A 22924-nucleotide genomic window follows, 5' to 3' on the forward strand; every position below is an offset into this window, starting at 1 on the left:
AGGTTGTTATTCATAGACTACAGCCCAGCATTTAATACCATCATCCCCTCCAAGCCCGTTTCTAAGCTCATGGATATGGGTCTCTGCGCATCCCTCTGCAATTGGATCCTCGACTTCCTCATCCACTGACCACAGTCTGCCCGTATTGGTGGAAATGTGTCATTCTCGATAACAATCAGCACGGGAGCACCTCAAGGCTGCGTGCTCAGCCCCCTGCTGTACTCACTCTATACTCATGACTATGTAGCCGGACATAGCGCGAAGTCCATCATCAAGTTCGCCTACGACACCACTGTTGTGGGACGAATCACTGATGGCGATGAGTCAGAGTAGAGAAGTGAGATCGACCGATTGACCAAATGGTGCCAACACAACAACCTGGCTCTCAACACCAGCAAAACCAAGGAACTGATTGTGGCCTTTGGAAGGGGTAGGATGGGGTCCCACAATCCCGTTTATATCAATGGGACGATGGTGGAAAGGGTCAAGAACTTCAAATTCCTGGGTGTGCATATTTCCGAAGATCTTTCCTAGTTCCAGCACACTGATGCAGTTATAAAGAAGACACTTCATCACCTCTACTCCCTGAGAAGATTACGGAGAGTTAGTATGTCAAGGAACCTCTCTCGAACTTCTACAGGTGCACAGCAGAGAGCATGCTGACTGGTTGCATCATGGTTTGGTTCGGCAACGTGAATGTCCAGGAGCGGAAAAGAATGCGGAAAGTTATGACCACTGCCTAATCCATCATCGGCTCTGACCTCCCCACCATCGAAGGATCTATCACAGTCACTGCCTCAAAAAGGGCAGCCAGCATCATCAAAGACCCACACCATCCTGGCCACACACTCATCTCTCCGTTGCCATTGGGAAGAAGGTACAGGAGCTTGAAATATGGAATATCCAGGTTCAAGAACAGCTTCTTCCCCACAGCCATCAGGCTATTAAACACGACATCAAACAAGCGCTGAACAATCACAGTCTATTGCACTTTATCTGTTTATTTATTGTGTACATATATGGTCTATGGTATATAGGCACACTGAACTTTTAACTCCTGTTCTGTATTATGTTTACATATTTTGTTGTGCTGCACCAAGCAAGAATTTCATTGTCCTTTCTGGGACACATGACAATAAAACACTTGACTCTTGAAAGATAATACATGATTACAATCGACCCATTTACAGTGTATAGATACATGATAAGGGAATAGCATTTAGTGCATGGTAAAGCCAGCAAATTCTGATCGAGGATAGTCCAAGGGTCATCAAAGAGGTAGATGGTAGTACAACACTGCTCTGATTGCAGTACGATGATTCAGTTGCCTGATTACAGCTGGGAGGAAACTGTTCCCGAATCTGATGGTGTGTGTTTTCACACTTCGATACCTTTTGCCTGATGAGAGAGAGGAGAAGATAGAATGGTCAGTGTACGACTCGTCCTTGATTATGCTGCTGGCATTATCGAGGCAGCATGAGGTATAAATGGAGTCTATAGAATGGAGGTTACTTACTAATCATGCCTTTACATTCTCATTTAACCTGTTGATACAAACCATACACAGCAATAGGCCCAGCACCGATCCCTGAGGTACACAGCAATAGGCCCCCAGTCTGGAAAAACAACCTTCCGCCACCACCCTCTGCTTCCTTCCATGTAGCCGATTCTCTATCCAATCAGTTAGCTCTCCCTGGATCCCATGCGATGTAATCTTTCAGATCATCCGACCATGTGGAATCTTATCAAATGCTTTGCTGAAATCTATATAGATATTGTCTATGCCTTTTCCCTCATCAACCTTTTGGTCACTTCTTAGAAAATCAGATTCTTAAGATACAATCTCCCACGTTCAAACAATGCTGACCATCCCTAATCAGTCACTGCCTATACAAATGCATATATCTTTTGGGTTTATTATTAATGTTTTATGTGTCATTCCTAACTCACTATATGTCATGTTGTCACTTGTGAGTGGAGCACCAAGGGAAATTCTTTGTATGTGAATACTTGGCCAATAAACTTATTGATTCATTCATCTTATCCCTCAGAATCCTCTCCAGTAACTTGCCTACCACAGATGTAAGGCTCACTGACCTATAGTTCCCAGGCTTTTCGCCACAGCCCTTACTTAATAGATGCCCTCCAGTCTTCCGGCACCTATCCCATATCTAATGATGATTCGTATATCCTCGCTAGGACACCCGCTATTTCTTCTCTAGCTTCCTACAGTGTCCAAGGATATATATGATCAGGCCAGGGAGATTTATCTACCTTTGTACACCTTGGGACGTGCAGCACCTCCTTGGCGTAAGGATGACTGTCCTCATGACATCTCCATTAACAATCCCAAGTTCCCCAGTCCTTATGAATGAAGACAGAGGAGAAATACTTATTGAGGATCTGGCCCATCTCCTGCGGCTCCACAAGATGACCCTTTTGGTTTCTGAGCGGCCCTAATCTCTCTCTAGATAGTCCCTCTCCCTTGATGTACTTAGAAAATCTCTTTGGCTTTTCCTTCATGTCATCTTCCAAGCTACCTCCTGTCGCCTTTTTGCCCTCCTTATTTCCTTGTTGGCAAATGTCCTTAAGTATGCCATCACTTTTTTAAGTGTGTGAGCATCATATATATTTTCTAACGTTGAGCAAAGGAGGAAGAGCATTTTGCTCCTCCATCCAACACATAAATTTGCTGCTGATATCAGATATCAATGTTGAGTCTGAAATTAAGGGGATGACAAAATTATAAAATACTTTTGAAATGTTGATACATAAATGAATTTAGTTTAAATATTTATTTGCATCCTCATATGTTTTCAGGATTATCCCAGAATGCCATCAATGCCCTATGTGATTGGACTGACTGGGTGCATGGGGAGTGGAAAGACATCGGTTGTGCAGCACCTCCAGAGGATGGGAGCAACTACCATCAATGCTGATGCCGTGTGTCATGAGTCATACAAACCAGGCAAACCTGCTCATCAGAAGATTATCCAGGAATTTGGGCAAGGTATATTTAAGTGTGAATCATTTACCACTTGCTCACACAATGCAAAATATGAAACTTAACCGCTCTAAGGCATTCATTATTGTGAACCACTCATTATGCATTTTAACAGGTGTTGTGGCCCTTGATAATCCCACATTCCCTAAAGTTTCTTACAAGTAGTAGGAGTGTTACTATTCATTTCTATTCCACTATTCTTTCTACTTTTACGTTCAAACCCAGCATTCCCATACAACTAATTGCACAAATCAGGGATTGTCAGCAAGCTGTGTTTCCAATAGAGTGAAGTGTGAGGTTCATAAGTTAGAGGAGAAGTGTTAGGCCATTCGGCCCATCAAGTATACTCTCATTGAGTCAAGAGCGTTTTATTGCCATACTGGACTAAGTGGGACCCGTTGGGTCCCAGTCACACAGGAGGCCTGGTTCCCCAAGCATATTCCCCAGAGCTATATTCCACCACTCACCCATAGCCCCTAACTGCACATAATGTATCTGCCATGCATCTTCCACTCACCCAACCTATCTGTCACCCTGCGGCCTCAGAGTATCCTCCACCCAGCTTTGTGTCATCTGCAAACTTGGAGATGTTACATTTAATTACCTTGTCTAAATCGTTTATATTTATCGTAAATAACTGGAGTCTCAGCACTGAGCCGTGCAGCATCCCACTAGTCACTGCCTCCAATTCTGAAAAGGACCCGTTAATTCGTACTCTTTGCTTCCTGTCTGCCAACCAGTTCCCTGCCCATGTCAATACCCTACCCCCAATACCATGTGCTCTCATTTTGCACACTAATCTCTTATGTAGTTGCTACCTTTCTTATCATATACTTTTTCAAAATTATTTTTTTCAATGTTTAATTCAGTAATATGGTCGCAGAGATGCAGAAGGACCTGATGCATATGAAGATAAACAAATCACCTGGGTCTGATCAGATATATCCAAGGACGCTGTGGGAAGCTAGAGGAAATTGCAGGAGCCCTCGCTGAGATCTATGAGTCAACATTAAATACAGGCGTGGTGCAGGAAGACTGGAGAGAGGCAAATGTTGTGCTTCTATTCATGAAGGGCTGCAGGGAAAAGGCTGGGAACTACAGGTCAGTGAGCATAACATCTGTGGTCAGAAAGTTACTAGAGAGTATTCTGAGCGATAGGATATCAATGTACTTAGATGGACAAGGATTAAGGATAGTCAACATGGTTTTGTATGTGGGAGGTCGTATCTCATGAATCTGAGTGTTTTGAGGATGTGACCAAAAGGTTGATGAGGACAGAGCCGCAGATGTTGTACACATGGACTTCAGCAAGGTATTCGACAAGATTCTGAATGGTAGGCTGCTCAGGAAGATTAGAACCTATGGGATTCAGGAGCGATAGCTGAACGGATAAAAAAATTGGCTTCATGGAAGGAAGCAGAGGGTGATCGTGAAAGGTTGCTTTTCAGACTGGAGACCTGCGACTAGTGGTGTGTCTCAGGGTTTGGTGCTGTGAAGTGTTGCATTTTGGGAGAACTAACATGGGCAGAACCTACACATTGAATGGTAGGGCTCTGGGGAGTATTGTGAAGCAGGGGGATCTAGGAGTACAGGTACATAGTTCATTGAAAAGTGGCATCACGGGTAGATAGGGTGATCAAAAAGGCTTCATTAGTCAGAGCACTGAATATAGAAGTTGGGAGGTCAGGTCGCAGTTGTATAAGATGTTGCTGAGTATTGTGTTCAATTCTGGGCACCATGTTATAGGAAAGATGTCAAGTTGGAAAGGGTGCAGAGAAGATTCATGAGGATGTTGCCAGGACCCGAGGACCTGAACTATAGGAAGAGGTTGAGCAGGCTGGGTCTATTCCTTGGAGCACAGGATGATTAGAGGGTGATCTTATTGAGGTTTATAGGATCATTTTAGGAATAGATCAAGCAGATGCACAGAGTCTCTTGCCACGAGTAGGGGAATCAAGAACCAGTCGACATAGGTTTAAGGTGAGGGGGGAAAGATTTGATAGGAAGCTGGGGGGGGGGTAACATTTTCACACACAGGGTGGTGGGTGTATGGAATGAACTACCGGAGGAGGTAGTTAAGGCAGGGACTATTGCAACATTTAAGAAATATTTGGACATTTACATGGATGGAATAGGTTTAGAGGGTTATGGGCAAGCAGGTGAGACATGTAGATAGGACATGTTGGTCGGTGTGGGCAAGTTGTTCCAAATGATTCCACGTTGTAAGACTCTGTCTCTATTTAGAAGTATAGAATATAATACACATCACCTACTTGTCACTTAAATGCCCTCTTGTTTTTGATTACCCCATCCACGGGGCAAATATTTTGACACTCTACCCCATCAATGCGTCTGGTAATTTAACAAATCATTATCAAATCACTCTGCTGTCACCTTTGCTCTAGATAATCCAATCCAGGCAATATCCTGGAGAATGTCCTCTGCATATTCTCCAGCGCAATCATATCCTTCCTATAGTACATGAACACAACTATGCACAATACCCAAAGTGCAGTCTAATAGTTGCAGCTTTTATATTCTAACCATCAACTATGAATGAAACCTTTTACCTTATTTGCCAAAATTGACGAAATGGATTGTAAATATTACCTAAGGTCACCACAGGATCCCGATCATCTTGGAAAATAGGCATGGTGGAATTTAGCTCAGACAAGTAGAAAGTGAATTGTTTTTGAAGTTAAAACATGACAGGAAAAACAGGACCCTGGTGTGTGAAAATGGGCTCTTCGGCCCAACCAGTCCATGCGGCCAGCGATCACACACTAGTTCTATCTTATACACGGGACAATTTACAGAAGCCTACAAACCTGGAATGTGGGGGAAAACCAGAGCACCTGGAGAAAGCCCATGGGGTCACAGGGAGAACGTAAAATGTCCCATCTCCACACAGACAGCACCTGTAGTCAGGATGGAACCCGGGTCTCTGGCGCTGTAAGGATGCAACTCTACTACTTACGCCACTTTGTAGGATCCTTACCAGCATGGGTGTACAGATGGATCTTGGGATCCAAGTCAATGGTTCCCTTATTGTGGAAAGAGCAGTAAAGAATGCATATAGCATACTTGCCTTCATGCAGGTTTTCCTGAGTGTAATTATCTCCTTCAGCTGCCTCCTCATTCTGCTTCTTCTTGCGTATGGAGTGCACAGCCTAAAGTTGTAGGACAACTTGTTCTATTTGATCTTATTTGATTGTGCACGCCAGGTTGATTGCATTCATCGAAACAGGACGGACCACATGAAGGTTGCAATCTCCCACCTCATTCTGCTGGTGGTGTTGCTCAGGTCCAGAGGACATCCATTGCATTCTCTCTTTCCTAGCCTTGCACTTGAATCAGAATCAGAATCAAAATCACACTTTATTCGCCAAGTATGTTTAGCAACATACGAGGAATTGAATTGAATACATTTATTAGCCAAGTATGTATACATAAAAGGAATTTGCCTTGGTGCTTTGCTCGCAAGTGACAACATCATATACAGGAGACAATTAAAAATAAAATATTATAATTTAAACATGTGAAAAATTAAATAAAATACCAAAGCACAAGGAGGTTACAGAGTAGAGCTACTGCTCGTGGAAAAAAATCAGTTTTTATGTCGGGCTGTGGCGGCTTTGACAGTCCGGAGTCGCCTTCCAGAGGGAAGTGATTCAAAGAGTTTGTGGCCAGGGTGAGAGGGGTCAGAGATGGTCTTACCTGCTCTCTTCCTGGCCCTTGCAGTGTACAGTTCATCGATGGGGGGAAGGTTGCAGCCAATAGCCTTCTCGGCTGATCGACTGCAGCCTCTGGATGTCGTGCTTGGTGGCTGAACCAAACCAGACCATGATGGAGAAGGTGAAGCCAGACTCTATGATGGCAGTATAAAACTGGACCATCATTGGCCGTGGCAGATTGTGTTTCCTCAGCTGCCGCAGGAAGTACATCCTCTGTGGGCCTTTTTGACTGTGGAGTCGATGGTGGCCTCCCATTTAAGGTCCTTGGAGATGATGGTTCCAAGGAACTTAAATTACTCCACAGATATGACTGTGGTGGTGTTGATGGTGAATGGGGGGAGGAGGGGGAGCTCTCCTAAAGTCTATCAATTCCACTATTTTAAGAGCATTGAGCTCCAGGTTGTTACGAAGGCACCAGAATGCCAGCTTTGTCACTTCCTGTCTGTAGGCAGATTCCTCCCCATCCTGGATTAGTCTGATCAGGGTTGTGTCGTCCGCAAACTTGAGAAGCTTGACAGCGGAGTCAGTGGAGGTGCAGTTGTTGGTGTTGAGAGGTAAAGGAGATGGGAGACTACGCAGCCTTGCGGTGCTCCTATGCTGAGGGTCAGAAGGTCTGAGATGTGCTTTCCCAGCCTCATATGCTGCTTCCTGTCTGTCAGGAAGTTGATGATCTACTGACAGAGGGGTTCAGGCCCAGTCAACTGGGAGAGTTTGGAGTGTAGTAGCTCTGGCACAAATGCAGAGCTAAAATTCATAAACAAAATCCTTGCTTAGGTCCGCTGGCAGTCAGGTGCTGGAGGTTGAAGTACAGGCCTAGGTTGACTGCGTCATCCACTGATCTATTTGCCCAGTATGCAAACTGCAGGGGGCCCAGCAGGGGGTTTGTGATATTTTTCAGGTGGGCCAGAACAAGTCTTTCAAGGGTCTTCATGATTACAGAGGTCAGTGCGACGGGCCTGTAATCATTAAGACCAGTAATCCTTGGCTTTTTGGGTACGGAGACTTTGAAGCAGGCAGGGACAATACAGGTTTGCAGGGACCAATTGGAAATGTGCAGGTGCCAGGTTTATATTGCCCCTAATGTGAAGGTGAATGGTGGAATCTATGGCTAAGTTGATGAGAGCATATTGAGATTAAGATTGATAGTCAGCATGGCCTGTTTCTGGATCTTGGCTGTCAATCAATCAATCAATCAACCTTTATTGTCATCTTGCAAGCAACAGTTGTACAGTGCAAAATGAAAAGACGTTTCCCAGGAAATGCCGGAGCATCGCACATGAAATTTAAAACATTTCACACATAATAACACTAAAAACAATCCAGTCCCTGATGGAACAGTATAAATAGTTAATAGCAGGTAAAACAACAACGTTAAATACAGTAAAACCAATCATAAAAATGTCCGGGGCAGCTGATTTGAGTGGCCAGTGCCAGTTATTAAAGTGGCCATGCCAAGCCACAGAATCAGGTGACTGTGAGTACAAAGTGACTGTTTAGCAGCCTCACAGCCTGTGGTAGGAAGCTGTTTAGCAGTCTTGTAGTCCGGGCTTTGATGCTTCGATATCTCTTGCCTGATGGCAGGAGATCCAGGTGTATGTGGAGGGGGTGCAGTTTGTCCTTAGCAATTCTCTGAGCTTTTTTCAGACAGCGGCTCTGGAACAGTTCTTGTACCGAGGGTAGGAGGACGCCAATGATCCTCTCTGCTCCCCTCACTACCCTCTGCAGAGCCTTCCTGTCTGAGCAGTTGCAGGTGGAGTACCACGTATTTATGCAGTACGTGAGTACAGACTCCACCGTACCCCTGTAGAAAGTCCTGAGGATGTTGGTGGGGAGTGAGGCCTGTTTGAGTTTCCTCAGGAAGTGCAGTCACTGATGGGCCCGTTTGACGGTCCCAGTGGTGTTCCTGGACCAGGTGAGACTGTCTGTAATTTGCACACTGAGGAACTTTATGCTCTCCACTCTCTCCACTGTAGTGCCACTGATGTTGAGGGGTGTATGCTTTGGCTGCGCCCTCCTGAAGTCGACAACCATCTCCTTTGTTTTGTCGACATTTAATTCTAGATTATTTTTGCCGCACCAGTCCACTAGTTGTTTTACTTCCTCCCTGTACATTGATTCGTCATCTCCGCTGATGAGTCCCACCACTGTTGTGTCATCCCCGAAATTTATGATCTTATTGTCCCTGAATCTGGCAGCACAGTCATGTGTGAGCAATGTGAACAACAGCGGGCTGAGCACACAGTCTTGAGCGGAGCCGGTGCTCAGCGTGATCAAGCCTGAAGTGTTCTTCCCAACACGGACTGACTGCTGTCTCTCTGTCAGAAAGTCCAAGATCCAGTGACACAGGGTGGTGTTGAGGCCCAGCAGGGTTAGTTTCTCCACAAGTCTCTGTGGGATGATGGTGTTAAACGCTGAGCTGAAGTCAATGTACAGGATTCTGGCGTATGTGTTTTTGTTTTCCAGATACGTGAGTACTGTGTGCAGCGTGGTAGAGATGGCATCCTCTGTAGAACGGTTGGGGCGATAGGCAAACTGGAGGGGGTCTAACGATGAGGGGAGGCTGGCAGTAATGTTGGATTTCACCAGGCGTTCAAAACACTTCATTATTATTGGGGTCAGGGCAACAGGGCGGTAGTCATTTAGGCAGGCAACAACTGGTTTCTTCGCTATGGGGATTATTGTGGAAGTTTTGAGGCATGTGGGGACAATGGCTTGACTAAAGGAGATGTTAAAGATGTCTGTTGCACATCTGCTAACACCTCAGCACATTCCTTGAGCACACGTCCTGGGATGTTGGCGGGTCTGACTGCTTTCCACGGGTTGACCTTAGACAGGATTCTCCGTGTGTCCATTGAGTCTATGGTCAGGACTGGCCGGTCGGTTTGTAAGCAGGGGCTGGCTCTCCCCTTGGGTGTGGTGTTTGCTGCATCAAAACGTGCAAAGAAGTTGTTCAGTTCATTTGGGAGAGAAGTGTCCGTGTCAGTTACCTGCTGCCTTGCCTTGTACCCCGTCAGTGTTTGGATTCCCTTCCACATCCTCCTGGTGTCTCCTGTGTCACAGAGGTGTCCCTGGATTTTCCCCGCGTAGGCACGTTTCGCTGCCCTGATTCCTTTTTCCAGTGCAGTCCTGGTAGATCGAAGAGCGGCTGTGTTACCGGCTCTGTAGGCTGCATCACAATGCCTCTTTTCACAATATAGCACAGAAGACCAAGGAGCTCATTGTAGACTTCAGGAAGTCCAGAGGCGGCACGCACACCCCCATCCACATTAATGGGACGGAGGTGGAACGTGTTTCTAGCTTCAGGTTCCTGGGAGTCAACATCTCCGATGACCTCTCTTGGACCCACAATACCTCTACTCTGATCAAGAAGGCTCATCAGCGTCTCTTCTTCCTGAGGAGACTGAAGAAGGTCCATCTGTCTCCTCAGATCCTGGTGAACTTCTACCGCTGCACCATCGAGAGCATCCTTACCAACTGCATCACAGTATGGTATGGCAACTGCTCTGTCTCCAACCGGAGGCATTGCAGAGGGTGGTGAAAATTGCCCAACGCATCACCGGTTCCACGCTCCCCTCCATTGAGTCTGTCCAAAGCAAGCGCTGTCTGCGGAGGGCGCTCAGCATCGCCAAGGACTGCTCTCACCCCAACCATGGACTGTTTACCCTCCTACCATCCGGGAGGCGCTACAGGTCTCTCCGTTGCCGAACCAGCAGGTCGAGGAACAGCTTCTTTCCGGCCGCTGTCACTCTACTAAACAACGTACCTCGGTGACCCCAATCACCCCCCCCCCCCCCCCCCCCCCACCCCCCCCCCCCCCCCACTTATTATTTTTTTTTTTTATTCAAATCGTTTGCTATGTCGCTCTTCAAGGGAGATGCTAAATGCATTTCGTTGTCTCTGTACTGTACACTGACAATGACAATTAAAATTGAATCTGAATCTGAATCTGAGCAGGACCTTTGACCCATGATATTTGTGTCAAACATGATGCCAAATTAAACTTAAAGTTTGCAGCATTTTCCTTCCATTGATGTTCCATTCAAGAGTGATTGTAGGCGGGCATTCTGTACCTTCTCCTCTAATAAGTTTATTTAAAAGTCATTACATTATGCAAGATTAGGACTGGCTTTGATCTTTGGGATACTAGTTGATGACACTTTCAGTATTTGAATATTATACAAGTGAATGCTCAATGAAAGGAGAAGGAAATGTTGACAGAGTGACAAGGAAGTAAGTCCTGATGCAGGGCCTTGACCAGGAAGGTCAACGTGCACCATTTGCCTGCAATGCTTGTTACCTGACCCACCCGCTTCTTCCAGTCTTCTGTTTTTTGTTCCAGATTCCATTAGTCTCTTGAATCTTCAGAAGAAAATGGAGTCCTGAAACCTGTGAAAAGAAGTTCCAACTTGGTTGGCATAGACAACCAAAGGGCCCTTTTCCATGCTACATAGATCTGACTAATACTATGAAGTTATGACTCTAATACTATGACTCTATTACTATGTTTCTAAGTTCAATTTTATTAGTGCTCTTGTTTTCAAATCCACGTGGGTTTTCTTATTGCAGACATTCTATTGAAAGATGGAACAATCAATCGTTCTGCTTTGGAAAAGATAGTCTTTGGAGATGTTGTAAGTACTTTGCGAATTTTCTAAATTTGATATTCATCTTCATTGGTCGAATCTTGCAGCTTCTACCTATTAGCATTTTTGCCAGTGCCTCTTTATGTAGCATTTGCCATCTGAAGATTTGACAATTCAAATGCTATTCAATCCAATTCCATCTTCTAGCTTCCATTGACGAGGTTATCCACAACGCTTACATTTATCTTTATCATGTGCACTTAAACTCTGTGCTTTCTGCACTGGTGCAGTTGTATACAATCTTGGCATTGAAATTCTTATCCATATTTTCTATTTCATCAGCCTTCCATATTTTCAAATCTCATACAGCCTCAAACCCTCTGGGTCCTTTGTGCTTCTCCAGTTTGTCCCCTTGCATATAACCAATTTTGATCACATCAACATTTGTGTCAGTTAGCTCTAAAATGATGCCCAAAATTTGTTTTGCCTTTTCTTCTCCCTATTCCTTTAGGTCCTTATGTGGCTCAATGTTGATAATGATGCCATGTGGGAACCTTAAGGATGTTTACAAGTACACACTTGTTGCCAACTTTCACCCCCAATGCTCAGTCTGAAGAAGGGTCCCGACCCGAATGTCACCCATCCTTTTTCTCAAGAGATACTGCCTGACCCGCTGAGTGACTCCAGCACTTTGTGTAGGTTAATTGGCTTTTGTAAATTGACCCTAATGTGTAGGATCGAATTAGTGTATGGGAGATTGATGGTCGGTGCAGACTCCGTGGGCTGAAGGGCCTTTTTCCATGCTGTATCTCTAAATGAAACTAAAAATCAACTTTTGAAAGTTCCATCAAAATTGGCCTTACCCCTATTTAGGGTTTTTGCTTGAGGAGTAATCCAATTCTTTTCCATAGTTATTTAAAAACAAATAGAACTTCTGGTCACTGGTCCCAGAGCACTCCCCACTGCATTTCAGTTGCCATGTTTCCCTAGAAGAGCTGAATAGGAGGCTGTCTACATATAGATTGAGAACATTTTCCAGAACACATTTAACAAATTCCAATGCATCAAAGTCCTTCAAACTCTGACTGTGCCAGTCGATATTTGGACAGTTAAAAACCTTACTGTTACAGCCCTATTATTCTTGTAGCTACTTGTGATCTCCCTGCATATTTGTTCCACTAACTTCTGCTGCCTATTGGGGTTCTATAATGCAATCCCTTCAACGTGATCACTCTTCATATTTCTCAGTTCCACCCATTTAGCCTCACTGGACGATTCCCCAGGAAATATCCTCTCTAAGTACTGCCCTGATGATATCCCTAATAAAAAACACAACTTCACCTCCTCTCATACACCCATCTATACCCCAGAACATCAGGTTGCCACCCCTGTACCTCCCTCCCTCCCTCAGCCATGTTTCTAGAATATCCATGTCCCATGTACCGATCCATGCCCCAGTCCATTAGCCCAGGCTGCCACACCTTTGATGCAGTTTGAACCACCAGTCTTGATACCTACCGTGTTCCTGCCTGTCCTGAACACTGAAGTTACTATCCCTAACATCTATATTTGCCTCGGCCTTCTCATAAGGTTATGTGATAGAAGCAGAATTAGGCCATTCTCTCCCTCCTAACCCCATTCTCCTGCCTTCTCCCCATAACCCAAGACCTATCTATCTGTCTTAAAAATATCCATTGGCCTCCCCAGCCTTCTGTGGCAAAGAATTCTACAGATTCACCACTCTCTGACTAAAGAAATTTATCTTCAACTACTTCCTGAAGTAACGTCCTTTAATTATGAGGCTATGACCTCTAGTCCTAAACTCTTCCACTAGTGGAAACATCCACATCCACTCTATCTAAGCCTTTCACTATTCTATATGTTTCGATGAGGTACCTCCTCATCCTTCTAAACTCCAGCGAGTACAGGTCCAGTGCCGACAAACGCTCATCATATGTTAACCCACTCATTCCTGGGATCATTCGTGTAAACCTCCTCTGGACCCTCTCCAAAGCCAGCACATCCTTCCTCGGAAATGATGCCAAAAACTGCTCACAATATTCCAAATGCGGCCTGCCAAGCATCTTATAGAGCCTCAGCATTTCATCCCTGTTTTTGTATTCATGCCCTCTTGAAATAAATATTAGCATTGTGTTTGCTTTCTTTACTACCGATTCGACTTGCAGATTAACTTTTTGGGAATCCTGCACCAGCATTCCAAGTCCCTTTGCACCTCCGATTTCTGGGTTCTCTCCCCAATTAGAAAATAGTCCACGCCTTTATGCTTACTGACAAAATGCACGACTCCACACTTTGCTGCATTATATTCCATCTGCACTTCTCTGTCCACTCTCCTAACAGTCCCTGCCTTCTCCACACTACCTGCCCCTCAACCTATTTTCGTATCATCCGCAAACTTGGCCACAAAGTATTCAATCCCCTCGTCCAAATCATTAAGATACAATGGGCAGAGTAGCGGCCCCAGCACCGACCCCTGCGGAATCATCTGCCCCACTACTGCTTCGAGTCCTACCCAACTGCCAGGTTATTCAATTACTATAAACATTTTTTTTAATATTACCAGGTATCATGACAGCGCGCCTTAAATTTCCTTAAGAAGCTTTTCCATAATGGCTACCTATTTGTTTTCTTTAAGGAGAAACTAAAATGTTTAACAAGCATTGTGTGGCCAGAGACTGCAATTCTCATAAAGCAGATGATCAGCAAGGCTGGTGCAGAGGGTAAGTGCTAAGGATGTAAGGTGGTGATGCTGAAACCCCATATTGTTATTCTCCCCAGATTCTACCACTCACTCACTCACTCACACATTTGAGGAAATTTAGAATGACCAATTAATCCATAGTCATACTTCACGGAAACAGGCTTTTCAACCCATCTTGCCCATGCCGACCGGGATGCCCTATCCCAGTCCCAGCCTGCTCGTGTTTGGCCCATATCCCCCTTAATCTTTCCAATCTATGAGTATGTCCAAATGTCTTTTTGTTGTTGTTATAATACCTCCCTCAACTATCTCCACTGGCAGCTCATTCCATACACCCACACACTATTAAATATTTCCACTCACACCTTAAACCTATGTTGTCTGCTTCTCTGGGTAAAAGACTGTACATTCACCCTATCCATTCCTCTCATTATCTTATATACCTCTATAAGATCACTCTTCATTCTCCTGCCCTCCAAGGAATATCATCCAAGTTTGCCCAAACACTCCATATAACTCAGGCCCTCAAATCCTGGCAACATCCTCGTAAAGCTGATCTGCGATGTTTCCAGCTTAATATCCTTTCCATAGCAGAACGACCCAAACTGAACACAATAATCCAAATGCAGCCTCACCAATGTCTTGCACAACGGTAACATAGCATCGCAAATTCTAAACTCATTCTTAACACCTAAATGCCCACCCTGGTATATGATCCCTAAAGACTCTGTGCCTTATGTTGGTCTGATCCACATGTCTTTGGGTTGTCAGAGAAAGCTTCAGCACCGGAGGAAACCCACACAATCACAGGGAGATCATGCAAACTCCACACACACAGTTCCCAGGACAGATCAAGCCCAGCTCACTGGTGCTATGAATCAGTGGCTCATTTATTTCACATATTGTATATTCAGGCATTCGATTTTCATCTCTGTACATGTTCTTGATATCAGGGGTTTTTATTGCATTGGGCTATTATACTGTACCCAGATTTAGTGTGATTATGATTATGCAATTGTATTGTAAAATATCACAACAATGAACTTGCTGTGGAACTGTTTAATAAAAACTCAAATTTAAAATGTTAGGTTCAGATTTGGACATTTATCCCAAATTGTCAGTACATTTGCAGAAAGCACATTGATTAAGTTGGTGGAGAACGGCAGCAAGCAGCTGAGAAAAGGAAAGTGAACTTGCAGCATCGCACGCAGCCAGCAGGCAGGAAGTAGTAGTATTCGAGAGAGAGAGAGTTAGATAGAGCTCTTAGGGCTAACTGAATCAAGGGATATGGGGAGCAAGCAGGAACGGGGTACTGATTTTGGATAGTCAGCCATGATCATATTGGGTTCGAAGGGTCAAATGCCCTACTCCTACGCCTATTTTCTATGTTTCTATAGTCATTCATTCCTGCTGCAATTTCCAATAAATCTGTTTTTTTCCGGAGGAACGTATTTTAGTTCAAGTGAGTTTATTGTCATGTGTCCCTGATAGGACAATGAAAATCTTGCTTTGCTTCAGCACACAGAACATAGTAGGCATTTACTACAAAACAGATCAGTGTGTCCATATACCATGATATAAATATATACACACATGAATAAATAAACTGATAAAGTGCAAATAACAGATAATGGGTTATTAATAATCAGAGTTTTGTCCGAGCTAGGTTTAATAGCCTGATGGCTGTGGGGAAGTAGCTATTCCTGAACCTGGTTGTTGCAGTCTTCAGGCTCCTGTACCTTCTACCTGAAGGTAGCAGGGAGATGAGTGTGTGGCCAGGATGGTGTGGGTCTTTGATGATACTGCCAGCCTTTTTGAGGCAGCGACTGCGATAAATCCCCTCGATGGAAGGAAGGTCAGAGCCGATGATGGAGTTACTACTTTTTGTAGTCTTTTCCTCTCCAGGGCGCTCAAGTTGCCGAACCAAGCCACGATGCAACGGTCAGCATGCTCTCTACTGTGCACATGTAGAAGTTAGAGAGAGTCCTCCTTGACAAACCGACTCTCCGTAATCTTCTCAGGAAGTAGAGGCGCTGATGAGCTTTCTTGATAATTGCATTAGTGTTCTCGGACTAGGAAAGATCTTCAGAGATGTGCACGCCCAGGAATTTGAAGCTCTTGACCCATTCAATCATCGACCTGTTGATATAAACGGGGCTGTGGGTCCCCATCCTACTCCTTCCAAAGACTGTAAAATCCAGAATGATAATTCTGTTTGTCCGCGGATGCAGTGAAGTTTGATCAGTCATCACCTGTTGATTGAAAGAGCAATGATTTCCTCCCATATTGGAAAATATATTTATCCCTTACTGAAAAGTGAATTTTAGATAAGGTACATATTTTCATTTTTATCATTTGTGGATTACACCACTGCGTTTATTTACAATCTAAGTATGAATTCCTTCAATATTTCATTACTTTCTTGTCAGGTAAATCTGTATGTGTGCTGGATGCTGCACTCTTGCTGGAAGCTGGCTGGATGGATATGGTTCATGAGGTTTGGGTAATTATTGTTCCAGAGGATGAGGTACGTTGTATTTATGTCCGTCTATTATGTAAACATTAGGAACTGCAGATGCTGGTTTAGGAAAAGAACACAAAGTGCTGGAGTAAAGTTGGAAAGAGTGTACAGAAGATTTACATGGATGTTGCCAGGAATTGAGGGCCTGAGCTATAGGGAGACTCTGACTTTATCCCCTGCAGATGATCTAATAAAGGTGTATAAAATCATGAGGGGGATAGATGGGGTGAATGCAGTCTTTCACCCAGCTTTAATGTGAGGGGGGAAAGATTTAATAGGAACCTGAAGGACAACTTGTTCTCAGAGGTGTGTGTATATTGAATGTGCTGCTAGAGGAGGAACTATAACAACATTAAAAATCGAATAGAACATTTTGACAGGTACATGGATGAGAAAGTTTTAGAGGGACAAGCAGGTGGGACTAATGTAGATGAGGCATCTTGATTGACATGGGCAAGTTGGGCTGAAGGGCCTGTTTCCATGCTGTATGACTATAACTCAGCAGGTCAAGCAGCGTCTCTGGAGAACATGGACATTTTGGGTCAGGATAGTGGGAGCAATCGGTGGAGGAAGGGGGCAGCCCTAATCACCACCTTTCTGCTGGTACCATTATTCCATCTGCCTTGGTCCTTAGTATAAACAGAAAATGCTGAAAACATTCTGCAAATCAATAGCATCTGTGGAAAGAAAAACATTTGTGGTTGACAGCGTTTTTTCGGAATTGGGGAAAATCCCTCTCTAACTCGCTTACAATGTTAGGTATCCTGTGTTTTTGTCATGTTTCTGAAGCTTGGTTTTGTTAGCTCCAAAGAAGAAATCTGTTTTTTCCTGTATCCTAGGCACTCAAGAGAATTATGGAAAGAGACAACATTAATGAAGAAGATGCAAAGAAGCGGCTTGCAAACCAATGGACCAATGCCCAGCGGGTACACCATGCCAATGTTGTGCTTTGTACCCAGTGGGAGCCACAGTTCACAGAGGAGCAGGTTAGTGCATTATTTCATATGTAGCTATGTGCTTATTTTCAGATGCTGATATATTTTCAGATATCTATCTATTCCATGTAACAAGCATCTTAGCTGCAAGCTTGAAGAAATGTACTCAATGTACAAGATACAAATTCAAATACAAGAAGCCGAGACTGAAAGTGTATCAGAGCCTTTTTTGTGCCTCCTTTGTTTAATTTTCTTACTGTGATGAGAGGTTCAGAATGTGTCAATCCCTACTATTCTTTGGATGAGAAACAAATCCTCATCTCTTTAATCCAAGATCTTGCTGCACATCAGAATCACATCATTTATTGTGTATTCCGTGCCTTGTTTTCCAAATTCAAATACAAAACCTCCCCTCTGTATAGATTGAATTCAATTTGCCACTTTTTATCCACCTGACCGGTCCATCAATATTTATCCATGGCTGACATCTCCATACTCCCAGCCATCCCTGGCAAACCCACCCTTTCACTTACTAAGATTCTTGCATCTGCCTTAAAAGTAATTTAACATTCTGTTTCCTCTGAGGAAGAGAGTTCCAAAGACTTGTTATCCTTTGAGGGGAAAAAAACATTAATCTCTTTCCTAATTCAACGTGGGCAAATTGGGCCAAAGGGCCTGTTTCCATGCTGTATAACATCTCTACATCCACCTTATCACAAAACACACTAATTCCCACAACTATCTAGACTACACTTCTTCCCATCCTGCTTCCTGCAAACACTCTATCCCCTACTCCCAATTCCTCCATCTACGCCGCATCAGTGCCCAAGATGAGGTGTTCCAAATCAGACATCCAAGATGCCCTCATTCTTTAGGGAACGGGAGTTCCCCTCTCCCATCATAGATGAGGCCCTCACTCGTGAATCCTCGGTACCCAGCAGCTCTGCCCTTACTCCCTCTCCCCCTAGTCGCAACAGAGACAGAGTCCCCCTAGTCCTTGCCTTCCACCCCATCAGCCGTTGCATACAACATATATTAGAGTCATAGAGTGATGCAGTGTGGAAACATGCCCTTTGGCCCAACTTGCCGACACCAGCCAACATGTCCCAGCTGCACTAGTCGCATGGTGCCCAGAACTGAACACAATACTCTAAATGCGGTTTCATCGACGTCTTAGTAAACTGTAACATGACCTCCAGAGTTCTATACTCAATACTGACTGATGAAGGCCAATGTGCCAAAAGCCTTTTTGTCCACCTTATCTACCTGCGACTCATCCTTCAAGGAAACATGCACTTGTACTCCTAGATCCCTCTGCTCTACAACACTACCCAGAGGCCTGCCATGTACTGTGTAGGTCCTGCCCTTGTTAGATGTCCCAAAATGCAACACCTCTGACATTTTCGCCACCTCCTATGGGATCCCACCACGAGTCACATCTTTCCATCTCCACCCCTTTCCGCAGAGACCACCTCCACCGCAACTCCATGGTTAACTCATCCCTTCCCACCCACTCCCCAGGTACCTTCCTCTGCAACCACAGGAGATATAACACCTGTCGTTTTACCTCCTCCCTCGACTCTGTCCAGGAACGCCGATAGTCCTTTCCGGTTAGGCGGAGGTTCACTTGCACCTCCCTCAACCTCATCTACTGTATCCGTTGTTCAAGATGTGGACTCTTTTATATCAGTGAGATCAAACGTTGACTGGCCGATCATTTCGCAGAACACCTTCGCTCAGCCGCCTTGACCTCCCTGATCTCGCGGTTGCTAAACACTTTAATTCTTCTTCCCATTCCCACACCAACCTTTCTGTCCTAAGTCTCCTCCAATGTCAGAATCAAAGATCTTATAGCGGAGCAAGATAGGCTACTCCTGCTAAATGCAATGGGCTGAGGTGTAGTACGCTATGTAGGGGATCCTGGGCATTTTTCCCCGCCCATTTTAGTAACCTGAGCCTATCTGACCCGACCCAACTCGCACTGTAATCAATATTGCGGGGCAACAGTTTGTGTGGGTTAGATTCATAAATCTGTCAGTTCAAACTTCTTGTCAAGAATAAAATTTGACTCAGGTAATTGCCTTTTTTAATGTTTTTTAAATCATTTCTTTTTAAATGGCTCACAAGCAGTGTTTGAGTTGATTTTGTAGTAACCGGAACCGACCCGACTCGCAGGGTGATTGACAGGGGGGGACTTTTTGTGTGTGATATAGGGTTAGATTCATAATTCTGTTAGTTCATAATTCTGTTAATTCTTGTTAAAGAATAAAATGTTTATAAACACACATACATGAAAATTATATAAATGTATATAACACACACAATTATATTTCTTCTGATCCAATAATGAACTTTATTTCAGACTAGACAAGGGACATTAAATAAGAAACATTGTAAATAAGAAACATTGTAAACCTCCCCGCAACTTCACACACACTAGGCCTTATCCCCCCCCCCGGCACTCCCTCGCCTGCCCCCACACTACAATGTCTCCGCCCCTCCTACGCCCCTCGCCCCGCTGCTCCGCCCTCCCTCTCCCGCTGCCCCGGGCCCCACACTCCCTCTCCCGCTGCCCCGGACCCCACACTCCTTCTCCTCGCTGCCCCAGACCCCACACTCCCTCTCCTCGCTGCCCCCCGGGCCGCGCACCCCCTCCCTCGCTCTCCCGCTGCCCCGGACCCCACACTCCTCTCCTCGCTGCCCCGGACCCTACACTCCTCGCTGCCCCGGACCCCACACTCCCTCTCCCGCTGCCCCCCGGACCCCACACTCCCTCTCCTCGCTGCTCCGGACCCCCGGACACACTCCCTCCCTCTCCTCGCTGCTGCCCCGGACCCCACACTCCCTCTCCCCGCTGCCCCGGACCCCACACTCCCTCTCCAGCTGCCCCGGACCCCACCCTCTCCCTCCCTCCTCGCTGCCCCGGACCCCACCCCTCTCCTCGCTGCCCCACTCCCCCTCTCCCTCCCCGGACCCCACACTCCCTCTCCTCGCTGCCCCGGACCCTACACTCACACTCCCTCTGCCCCGGACCCCACACTCCCTCTCCTCGCTGCCCCGGCCCCCACACTCCCTCTCCACGCTGCCCCGGACCCCACACTCCCTCCCTGCTGCCCCGGACCCCGCACCCCTTCTCCCCGCTGCGGATCCAATCTTTGGCCGGAAGCGAGATGGCTGAGCAAGATGGCGGAACAAGATGGCGGGGGCTCAGGTTGCTAAAATGAGTCATAAAATCACCCATGAATCCGCCCATGAGCGTACTACACTTTTGCGTGAGAGTAACCCATCTTGCTTCGCTATAAGTTCTTTGGTCAGAATGGGGCTAAATGCAAATTGGGCAAGCATCAAGCCTAGTGGATTGAATATTGATTTCACTAACCAAGTAATCCCGGCATTCTCTTTCTCTCTCCATCCCTCCCCCAACCAAGTCGCACCAGCTTCTCGCTCTCACCCAACTAACAGCAAACAATGGCCTGTTTGCTTTAGCATCCTTACATTTTTGCATATCTTTCATTCGTTGTTCTATATCTCTTGACATCAAGGGTTTCCGACCTGGGGTACATTTATCCAGGGGGTAAATTTGTTGATTCTGGATTTGTACATATTCTTTCTCATTGACTGACTGTTTGGTTCTGGTACATCGGTAACAGTTCATCATTAGTTGTTCATAAATAAGTGAAACCACATTGTTATGTGTGATTAAAGTTGCCTGGGGTAAACGGGACGAAAAAGGTTTAAACCCCTGCTCTACATCATTGTCTATATCTCTAATTTCCCTGTCCCATGACTAGTCTGAAGAAGGGGCTCGACCCATTCCTTCTCTTTAGAGATGCTGCCTGTCCCACTGTGATGCTCCAGCTTTTTGTGCCTATCTTTAGTTTTTCCTTATTGCCTATCTAAATCCTTTTTGGAAGCACTGGTGTGGAAAGTGGCAATGACTGCAGAAATGTCAAGTCATGTCAAGTCAAGTTTATTCGTCACATACAAGATGTGCAGTGAAATGAAAAGTGACAATGCTCGCGGACTTTGTGCAAAAAGACAAACAACCAAACAAACTACAAACTGAATGGAACAGAATCACATATTATTTTACATATTAAATATTGTGGGCCGAAGGAAAAAGGGAAAAAAAATAGCACTTTTTAAAAAAGCAGTAGAGTGGTTCAGTAAAGTTAGTCCCTGGTTTACAGTCCTAATGGCCTCTGGGAAGAAACTCCTTCTCAACCTCTCCGTTCTCACAGCATGGCAACGGAGGCGTTTGCTTGACTGTAGTAGCTGGAACAGTCCATTGCAGAGATGGAAGGGGTCTCTCATGATTTTATGGAAATGGAAGAATGAAACAAGGTCCCAACTGGGAGTGAATATTGGTCAACAGTACAACGATGACTTGAAAAATTGTCGCCTTTGAGATTAACATTATTCATTACCTCTTTTGTATTTCCAGATCCAGAAGGCATGGCAGCTCCTTCAGAAGCGTAGACCTACTTGTTGATATCTTCCAAATCCACAGTCTCATTTGCTCTTTTTTTAATTGGAAGAAGGTTTTTCAGTAATTCACAGAAGATTGTCTATTAGACTGTACATCCTGATATTAAATGCATTGTTCAAACCACACTGCATCGCAGGTAATAATAATGCTACAAATTAAGGCATTGCAAAGAATCAGTCTGAAGAAGAGTTTTGTCCCGAAATGGTGCCTATTTCCTTCGCTCCATAGATGCTGCTGCACCCGCTGAGTTTCTCCAGCACTTTTGTATACCTCCCAAATATCTCTATCTGTGTCTTTATTCAATTATAACATTAGTCGTTCAGTGCACTTTCAGTTTTTTGGCATCTTTTATTTAATAATTCATCACGTTCAATGCTATCTTAAAATCATCAGGCATTATGGGGAGATTCAAAGGAGCAGGAGTTGATCACGAGTAATGAGAGACTTCAAACAATGCCATACAGGTAGAATCAGCCCCCTTAGCATTGTTCACAACAAAGCTTGTACAGGGGCAAGTTGAAATCACCTACATAACCCTATTACTCTTGTATATCTCTGTGCTCTGTACACATATCTACTCTATCACCTATCCACTGTTAGGAGGCCTGTACCCTTAACAAAGTGATCAGCCCCTTGCTGCTCCGAACCTCTTATCTAGCTGACCTGGCAGAGATCTATAAATCTTCGGCCACAGGCGAGGTGACCAGAGGAGAGTCAAAGATTCAGATTCAGATTCAGATTCAATTTTAATTGTCATTGTCAGTGTACAGTACAGAGACAACGAAATGCATTTAGCATCTCCCTGGAAGAGCGACATAGCAAACGATTTGAATAAATAATAAGTGTCCGGGGGGGGGGGGGGTGGTGATTGGCAGTCACCGAGGTACGTTGTTGAGTAGAGTGACAGCTGCCGGAAAGAAGCTGTTCCTCGACCTG

At 45.0% G+C, this 22924-nt stretch overlaps 1 protein-coding gene across 1 annotated transcript in view; it reads left to right on the forward strand.

The window, feature by feature from the left end:
- Positions 1–22315, forward strand: part of coasy (CoA synthase) — a 32805-nt gene extending 10490 nt beyond the window's left edge. The window contains exons 5-10 of the mRNA XM_055656736.1: positions 2821–3010; positions 11305–11369; positions 13978–14062; positions 16473–16570; positions 17404–17550; positions 21944–22315. Coding sequence (XP_055512711.1) covers positions 2821–3010; positions 11305–11369; positions 13978–14062; positions 16473–16570; positions 17404–17550; positions 21944–21991 — 633 coding nt within the window. The 3' untranslated portion in view covers positions 21992–22315. The remainder of the gene's footprint in view (positions 1–2820; positions 3011–11304; positions 11370–13977; positions 14063–16472; positions 16571–17403; positions 17551–21943) is intronic.
- Positions 22316–22924: the final 609 nt, after the last annotated feature.

The sequence above is a fragment of the Leucoraja erinacea genome, chromosome 27 (assembly GCF_028641065.1).
Source record: "Leucoraja erinacea ecotype New England chromosome 27, Leri_hhj_1, whole genome shotgun sequence".
Taxonomy (NCBI): domain Eukaryota; kingdom Metazoa; phylum Chordata; class Chondrichthyes; order Rajiformes; family Rajidae; genus Leucoraja; species Leucoraja erinaceus.